Source organism: Glycine max, chromosome 20 (genome assembly GCF_000004515.6).
Source record: "Glycine max cultivar Williams 82 chromosome 20, Glycine_max_v4.0, whole genome shotgun sequence".
NCBI lineage: Eukaryota > Viridiplantae > Streptophyta > Magnoliopsida > Fabales > Fabaceae > Glycine > Glycine max.
The window spans coordinates 25,068,136-25,077,892 of record NC_038256.2 but is presented as its reverse complement, the minus strand read 5'-3'; the positions used below and the strand labels follow the sequence as shown (position 1 = coordinate 25,077,892).

Below are 9,757 nucleotides of genomic sequence, written 5' to 3'. Positions count from 1 at the left end.
GAAATGCAATGGACCACTATTATAATTTTAAGGATTAATTAAACTTTGTTTCTATGTGAGTTTTTTTTCGTTGGTCAGAAACTACAAATGTCTCCTAATTCACTAGGTTAAAAATTAATTTTGTTCGCGGTGCATGTTTGTCGTTAGTTCAAGAAAACTTTACATACAGTGGGAATCGAACGCAAGTTCTTCTATTAAATAAATCATTTTCATTTATGGCAACGGGATCTTATATACTATATTAATCTTTTGGGTTTGTTTTTATTTATGTTTGAATGCATATTCGGGAGTGTTGTTAGGTGCACCCAACATTTTTGTTGGTGCACCCAGCACTTGTAGTGAAAAGGCCGTAATACCCCTGACTTATTTTTTAAAAAAATAATGTGAGACTCTCTCTCTCGCCCCGCCTGCGTTTTCGCTTCTTTCTTTCTGCGGTTTTCTTCTCTTCTTCCTCACAGCATTTCCGTTTCTTCCTGCATTTTCGTATTGTTGTTGCTCACGTCATCGGTGTTTCCATTTGTTGTTGCCGTTAAGAGGAGGTTGCGGGAAGAGGTTCTTCTTCTTCTTCGTTGAGGAGCTTGCCACCATTGTTGTTGTGAATAGGAGGTTGCCGTGGTGCATTGAGGAGGCTTCCGCGAAGAGCAACGCCACCGTCCACCGTCGAGGGAGCTTCGTCACCGTCCATCGTCGAGGTAAGTGTCGTAACCATGTCGTTTCCACCATTGTTGCCGGAGTTAGGATGATCCGATAGGGTAGATTGTTGATCTGTAAGTGGAGATGTGTGTTACGGATCAAGTTGATTCGTAAGCATCTTCTGGATCAAGTTGATTCGTAAGCATCTTCCGGATCAAGTTGATCCAGAAGATGCTTACGAATCAACTTGATCCGTAAGTTGTTGAAGATGCTTCCGGATCAAGTTGATCTGGAAACATCTTCAACAATTTACGGATCAACTTGATCCGTAAACTTTCTTCGAGCAGTTTACGGATGAAGGTGATTCGTAATCTTCAATCTTAATTTTAAAAATTGCCAAATATTTGATAAATAGTGATTTTTTTTAAATTAGGAATTTTGGTTATTAGGATCACCTTTGAATCTATGCTAAATATTTGATAAATAGTGTCATTTTGGAGAATATCAATTGTTTTAATTTGATTTAATGCAAGTATGTAATTGTCTTTTATGTAATTGCCACTTAGCATCATAAGTTGGGGACTACCTAATGCATCTGCTGCCAAAATGGCATCACCTCTCGAACTTGAATTCTTGGCTTTGTTTATGTATGCTTCATAGGTTTATGTATGCTTCATGAGGAAAATAAACAAATATAGCGTTGCAGTGTTCATACTTAATTTAAATTTAAAATGAAAAGGCTACCAAAAGCCCTTAGGTGAGGGTGTGAGGTTAAAGAAAATGACTAAGAAGGTTGCACTCCTTTCAGAAGGGTATTACTACTATTGTGTTAGGTTTGGAAATTCGTTTTTGTGCAGTCCAATCTTTTTGACTTTGACACTACACAATTTGATCTTTACCCAACTAATAATATGGCTAGTTTAAGAATTACGATCAGTTTGACCCAAGATCTGGATTCTGTACAATGGTATAAATATTGACATGTATGTGTGTGCACATGTTCTCTATGTTTGTTATACATTTGGAGGGTGGTTACAAATTCATGTAACCACCCTCCACAATTTCATTCTATCAACTGATTTTTTTCTTGTTATACAATTTTGTAATCATACTATAATTTATGATTTCATTTGAGTGGCTATCTTTATTTGAGTTTATTGAAATATGCCTATTTAAAATTATGGTGAGGGGAACATGGTTGGTGAATGGAGGAAAAAGAACTGAATGTGATATCGAAAAACTAATTCAAAAGAAAAGGCAACTCCTTGAAACTTATTATCTATACACTTGATGGGACTTTTGTAATACTGATGGAAATCTGGAATTGAAACAGCAACAAAAACTAATATGCAGTAATTTTTTATGAATTTGGGAGAATAATATTGGATTGCTTAAAGGAAAACTCAGGAAAATACAATACCCTCTACCCAGAGCTAGGCTACTTCAGATTGCTCAAAAATCAATCCGCCATACCTCTAACACTGCAACCCCAAGAACTGTTCCTCTCAAAGGAAATCCTAGGAACTGAGCCACTACCAATTGTACGAGGAATGGCATATATTCTGCTTGGTGAATATGGTGCATACCTCTAATACATCCAGTATTATAAATGCACCTTCAAAATTTAACTTCAACTAATATTAACATTGGGTTTGATAGATTTTTAATTGTCTAAAATTTTTAAATAATACACATTTAAACTAAACTTTTCAAATACATAAATGTAATCCTGACAACTTTGCAAATAAATAATTGACTGAATGACAGTCCTACAGTCAATGAAATCCTGACAACTTGTGTGACTTTGAGTCGATGAAATTTGCATTAGACCAATGAAATTTGAGTGAATGAAATCAGTGATGGAATTTGCGGTACTGATTTGCAGATCATGGTTAGGACCAGAGGATTAGGTTGTGTCTTAGGTCACATTACTGACAGAGGTGTAGGCAGAGGAGATCGTGATGATTCCGATGATGCTCCGCAGCGTCCACAGCCTACCGCATCTGCACGCAGGCAGAGAGTAGCTATCACAGCTGAGCACGATGAGCCAGTGGTCCCTGTGACAGAGGCTGTTGGAGCTTCGGTTGAGCCTGTCGTATATGCAGATGAGCCGATGGCAAGAGGTGATGTACATGACACTGGGGCAGACACTCCTGCAGACACAGGCACACAGGCTGTTGAGGATGAGGCTGAGGGATTTTTGGGTGGTCCGAGCGACCCATCCGTGCTGACCGAGTATGCGGATCACGTTGCAGGCAGTGTATGGACGGGAGAGGTATTTATAATATTGAATTTTAGTTAGTTGTTAATTATACTTTATGATTGAAATTTGTTTTACTTTAAAAGATGATGTTAATGAATTGTGCGTTCCTTTATACTTCAATTCAGGAGCGTCCTGAGTTGAAGCTATCCTCTCACAGGAGGAAGGTCCATAGTTTAGGCAGGCCTATCCCTGCCATTAAGGGGCTAGTTGTTGGAACAGGACTAAGTCTTCTGATCGCGTGTTCGATAGACACTGGCGATCGGGGACTTTTGTCTTCGTTTGTCGAGCGGTAGCACCAGGAGACGTCTAGTTCCATCTCCCTGTGGGAGAGGTGACGATCACGTTGGATGACGTCTTATCTCTTCTACATCTGCCCGTGGTTGGCGACTTGCATGCCTTTCAGCCCTTGCACGTGGATGATGCAATATAGATGCTGGTGGACTTATTGATGGTCTCTGCAGAGGTTGTCAGGGCTGAGACATGACAGTGTCGTGGACCGTACGTACGCCTGCAATGGGTACGTGATATCTATGAGCGCCGATGCCAAGCAGGTCATTGGACAACTGTGGCTCGCACGTATCTTCTTCATCTTCTGGGTTGCACTCTGTTTGCTAACAAGAGTGCAATCAATGTTCATGTTGTGTATTTGGAGGCCCTTCGTGACCTCAGTCAGACCGAGAGGTACGCCTGGGGAGTAGCTGCGCTGGTGCATATGTACGACCACCTGAACGATGCTTCTATCAGCAGCAACCGACAGCTTGACAGTTACATCACACTACTACAGGTAACAAACATGTTTTTCATTCGTTGAGGTTCAACAATGTTTAACTTTAAATTTTGTTAGACTTTCATTATTAATGTTTATGATTTTCATGTTACCTTTGTAGTGCTGGATATACGAGCACTTTCCCTCAGTCGCGGAGTCCATTGCTGATTCGGACTACGACGAGGATTCACCGCGTTCCTGTAGGTGGATTGCTACGAAGAAGACCGTGAAGAACATACGTACACCGACGTACAGGGAGCGCCTGGACCGACTCCGGATTTCGGATGTCTGTTGGATCCCATATGGGGAGCACCGACCGGTCCGGGACTTCCATATGATTTCATGCTATTCTGGTCTCCTGCGCTGGGTGCCCGTTGTTATGTATTACGATCAGAGAGGGTCATGCGGCAGTTTGGATACACTCAGATCATTCCTACTCCGCCTGTGGATTCATGGGTGTCGTATGATGATATACACGACAGGTGGATGCACTATTCGGATCATATGATTCTTCCGCATTTCGCATCCTTTCATGACACCAGGCCAGGCCTCAAATCCTCTGCCAGATGGTCATGCTCCGCAGCCCCAAGTCATCCCTCAGGTCCCAGAGACAGATATCCCTCACGTGCCGGAGCCAGGAGCACCATCGACATCTGCGAGGCCCACTGTGGACGAGCCTAGACATGCAGTGGTAAGTAATACTAACAATTTACGTCATTTACGTCAATATTTTCATAATAATTTGTCTAATGTGTTTGTTTTGTATTTAACAGGAAGTTTGCTATGGGATTGCTGAGAGGTTGGAGCGCCATTTGAGCCTAGGGGTGGTCACCCCAGGCTCATCGACACATGAGGTGATCGAAGAATGCCTCAAGATGGCTAGGAGTGTCACACAGGACCAGCTAGTATATGTTAGGTCTCGACGCAGGCGGTGCATGGATCAGACATAGTTTATTTACATATTTTATATTGATATTCAATGTATATATAGTTATTGTACTTGAACTCATTTCATTAGTAATGTTAGTTTTATTTATTTCCATTAGTAATGTTAGTTTTATTTATAATCATGATCATTGTGTATTCCCTTTGCCTAATCTAGCTTAATGGATGATATTAGGATTGTGATCAACTCGCTGCCTATAAAATAATTTTTTGAAAAGTGTGTTTTTAAAAATGTTTTAAAATTTAATTATCGCTATACTAGGTATAATTATAGGATTGTGATCAACTCGCTGCCTATTAAATATGTTTTTTTTAATATGCAAGGGCTCGACAAAAGAAATTAATAACAAATCAAACTAATGATAGGCTCATCATCTGAAACAGTCAAAATTAAGCTCAACGTGTAGTTTATTTACTCCAAGTAGCATATAATCCATATACTTATAGGTTTATTTTTTCTAGAATATTTTCACCCCCTTAAACAAGAGAAAAATTATGATGAACATACATTATAAAAAAAAAGAATCAATACTTAAAATATGTTTAGATCTTTTTTCTTCTTGGTGTACAATAGTCTTATAGAAATTAGAATCTACAACCTTATACATACTACTTAAAACCACTTTTTTTTGCCAACCCTAGATGGATATCTGATCATGATCATGTCTATCTTTACACCAATACATTTCATTGAAAATAACTCATTTTCTAGTGAATTTATACTTCAAATATAATGATTTTCATTGAAAATAACTTATTTTAAAATATATATTATAAAATATATCTTAATTTAAGATTTATACTTCTTTCATTCTAAAACTTAACTGTATTTATCATGCTATCATGTTGTCATTTCCTATCCTTATTCACACACTCACTTCAACACTAACACTATGGCCACACGATGGAGAGTGACTAAAGCCACCGCCACTGTTTTTGGACCCGACATTCCACACCTCTCCCTCATTGCCAGGTAATAACGACAACATCATTATAATTAAGCGTAACATTTATATTTTATTTTAAGAGACTAAAAAATAAAACCTTCTAATTTGAGAGACTAAAAAAATAAAACCTTCTCATTTGAAGCATTATACAACATATTAAATTAATAATTGACTCATATAATTTATTTATTTTCTTCATTTCCATATTTTGCATCAAAGTGAAATGTACTTTGTTAAATATTTTTAATTAGTTCAACATTAAATTATTTTTAATTGATGACAAAATATATTTTAATTAAATTTTAATTTTATAGTAGTTTCTTTAAAAAAATGAACTACTCGAGTTTAAATAATTAATTGTTATTTTTCGTTTGTTGTAGTTGTTTTTTTATATTTAAAATAAAATTGCAAGACCGACAAAAAAATGAAAGTAGTAGAAATCAAATTTAACAGAGAACGACAACTCATCTTCCATTTCCAGAAAAAAAAATGATTATGCGATACATGAATTCAAACAGTACATTAACTTCAACATAGTCGAACGAAATTAAATTTGCATCAAATACTACAACTAACTCATGCTAATTTTGCGACAAGGACAACTAGTCTTCCATTTCCGGTACAGGTTTACTGAAAACAGTTAAAATTTCTATTGGCTCAATCTTTTTCCAGTAGTTAGACTCAATCAACACCTTCATCACGTCATCATTGGTTTTAAGTTTAATTATTTCAAATTTTATAACTTTTTCAGAATACTCATGGTGACTTGGTTTCCGAAAAATAATCGCTTTACCATTTGTGTTTCATCAATACCATAAGGGGGAATCCCAGGAGGCGTAACTTGCTTGATCAAATCCTTCAGTTCATCCATGGTACATCCGGTGGGAATGTCAAACTTTTTGGGATTTTTTCCTGTGAATGAGTAACCAACAAATTCATTTTGGCGTGACATGTTCCACCTCCCATTGTAATATAGCAGGGCATCATGAGTAAGGGTCATAGTAGCTTGAAGTTTAAAATATCATCTGGGGTTCTAGCAATGCTACATAATAACTCAATCGAACCAAAAAACGAAAATTCATGATTACACATTAACATTGTGTTAACATCAGCATCATCTTTCAATTGCATACATTGAAACCGAATCCGATTACCTGCATATGTGAAAGGCTACCGGTAGTAAATTTCATCCAAAAATTTCTTGTCAGATAGCTTAAGGGTATTGTGTATTATGATTTTTAATGTTTGAAAATCACACCTATTAGGTACTCGAATGGGAACTGGAGTGGAAGCTTGAAAGGAAACACCACTGTTGTTGTGAACAATGGATCCATTTGGAAAAATAAAACCTAATGTGGAGTTCACAACTGTCTGACTGCTTGTCTCTCCCAAGAATGCCATAGTTTTTTGTAAGAGTTGGGTTACGACTGAAACTTGTGGATTTCTACAATGTTAGGTTGTGTCATATATACAGATGAGTTTTAATATCAGTGCTGCATTTTTTAAAGATTAAAAATACACATGAACATGCTTTCTGTATGTGTTGTCAACTACACCAATGACGTGACATGCTTTAACTTGCATCAGATCTACATGTGTAGTCATGTTGTGCAAGGTCCTTTCACGCGCTTTATGTTAATGCAGACAACAATTTATCATACACGTTCTTTCACAATGTGTTGTCAACTCAGACAATGATATATCATACATGCTTTTTTAGAATTAAGTAATAATTTTGTTGTGGACGTAACAAATATACAAAGACACATAAATGTGAATATCCAATTCAAAACAATTAGACATTATAAATTACATGTTCAATCATTATTTATGTCAACATAGTCTCTCTTGAACATCACGAAGCTCTTGTATGCTGCATTCTGCTAATATATGGATTTGGCCACGACTTAGCCTGAGGATGACAATTGCTAGACCATAACAATGCTACAGACGGTAAGGGACAACGTTCTTTTAAATAAACCTATTGTACTTGCGAAAAAAGTGTTAACTCAATCCTACAAAACTCATTACATAAATATAAAAAAAACACTTCATATCTACAATGTACCTCAACAAAATGATTGTCATACACATGACTGATACAAATTATACGATGCAATGAAGAATTTGCTAGCGGTTGACTTCTAAGAGGAAAGAATGTCATGCTTTGTTGTTTAGACAAGGATACAACGATTACGTTATACCTTGATGCAATGACATATCCCATGTTCGTTATATCTATCCACTTATCCGTAGTCACCTGAATGAAACAAATATACACGTCAAACTTAATTTCAAAGTTAAGTCTTAAAAATCAAATACATAAATTACATACCTTGGTTAACCCATCAACAAGTAGTGACATCCTTAATTCCTCAAATCTCTCCATGCCACCAAAGAGCTTGATATAGTCTTCTGAGAATTTGGCAAGTTCTTTAAGCAGATGGTTGCGGACCACCGACCAAGAGTCTTCAAGAAGCTTCATCAGATGTTGCATTTCAAGATCGCTTCCTCTTATGGAAGAACATAATGCACTTCTTGCATTGTATATCTGTTTAATGGTCGTACAGCTATTGACATTGTGTTCCTTCAGAGTAAGCAGAATGTTTCTTGGCTTCACCATGAACTTCTTCATATCAGCAATAAGTGTTTTTTCAGCTTTAGTCAATCGCCTCGCATATAGATGTCCAACTAATGACTTGACCAATTCATGATTATGCACTCCACAAATCAACTTCACCATCCAGCCTTCTCCTCCAACCACTGGCTTGCAACGAAGCTTGAAGGGACACCCACATTTCCTAGTCCCAGTGTCTCTTCTGATAAATTCTTTTTTCCTACACCTATACTCGTCACTCCTTTCACAGGCAATTAACACAAACGTAGTCCTTCCTCTACTACCTTTGTTTGTGTCCGACCTTAAAATCACCGCCACAAATCCATTTTCATGAACAACGGATCAAGCCCACCGGAAAACATCCTCTCGGCACTCGAACACCTACAAAGCAATCCACATAACTTAAGTTTTCTACCAGTATTCATTTTATTAAATCTGTGACAAACATTAACATTATAACCTGAGAAGTATAGAACGCATCGGAACAATCAACATGTGGTTCATTTGCACCACATGCTTCTTCATTTTCATAATCCATATCCGCTTGTTCAGACATTATTTCATGCATCCACTCATCTTCGTCCATCTAACCAACTCAAATTAATAATTTTTAAAAAAATATTAATATAATTACAAAAATATTAAATATTTAAAAAAATACCAACTTCCGGATCAAGTTGATCCGGAAGTTGGTATTTTTTTAAATATTTAATATTTTAGAGAACCATATCAACTTCCGGATAAAAATTATTAATTTGAGTTGGCGGATCAACTTAATCTGTAACGTTTTCGTACCTTCCCAACAACAACACCACCTTCTGCATACCTCGGATGCCGCCGCCGACCACCGCAACGCTCAACACCGGTACCTTCACCTACACCGCACCTAACCGTTCACAACGAACCCATGGACCGGAGACAATGCCGCACGAAAAACACAAAAGCAGAGAAAAACAGCGAACAAAAATGGAGCTGTGTGCATTTCCAGAAAAAAAAAAAAAAGCTTTTATAAGAAGAAAAAAAGGAAAGGGCATTTTTGCCATTTATAAATTTTGTTAGGTGCACCCATTCGGTCTCCTTAATTTTTTTTGGTATTTATGGGGCCTTAAAAATTAAAAGCCCAAAAAGTGAGAACTACACAAATAATAGGTGGGGGAAAATATCCCCATTACACCATATGTTTTTCAATTGTTAAAATTAAATATTATGCCTCAATTTAATTAAGTATAAAGTAACATTGGTTTGTCCTACTCCATCGATATCTCATATACAAATAATAGTCTCTTATTTTTTTTCTTAAATATAAGCAAATCTCAATTTGTTGTCTTATTTAATGAGATTATCTTTAAAATATTATTCATTTAATAAGATCAAAGATTTTATTTTATGTTTGATATCAAATTTCAATGAAAAATAGCTTAAAAAAATATTTTTTAATTGGAAATGACATAATTTAATAAAGTCAATCAATTTTCTTATTAAGTGTGAAATATGATTTTTTTTTTCTTGTAATTGAGGCTGGAGAGAGTATCTCCATACCTAAATATAAGTAACTTACAAGGATTAAGAAAGTTGAATAATGTCTT

At 36.5% G+C, this 9,757-nt stretch overlaps 1 protein-coding gene across 1 annotated transcript; it reads left to right on the top strand.

The window, feature by feature from the left end:
• Window positions 1-71: 71 nt before the first annotated feature.
• Window positions 72-4,704, top strand: LOC102666812 (uncharacterized). Its single transcript, XM_006605647.4, has 5 exons — window positions 72-692; window positions 2,519-2,908; window positions 3,022-3,680; window positions 3,784-4,353; window positions 4,436-4,704. Exons 2-3 carry the CDS (start codon window positions 2,522-2,524, stop codon window positions 3,187-3,189), a joined length of 555 nt encoding a protein of 184 aa, XP_006605710.1. The 5' UTR covers window positions 72-692; window positions 2,519-2,521; the 3' UTR covers window positions 3,190-3,680; window positions 3,784-4,353; window positions 4,436-4,704.
• The last annotated feature ends 5,053 nt before the right edge of the window (window positions 4,705-9,757 follow it).

Coding starts and splice junctions, on each gene's coding strand:
- LOC102666812 (XM_006605647.4), top strand. CDS start 2,522: ATGGTTAGGACCAGAGGATTAGGTTGTGTCTTAGGTCACATTACTGAC. Junction 2,909..3,021: donor GCAGTGTATGGACGGGAGAG/GTATTTATAATA, acceptor ACTTCAATTCAG/GAGCGTCCTGAGTTGAAGCT.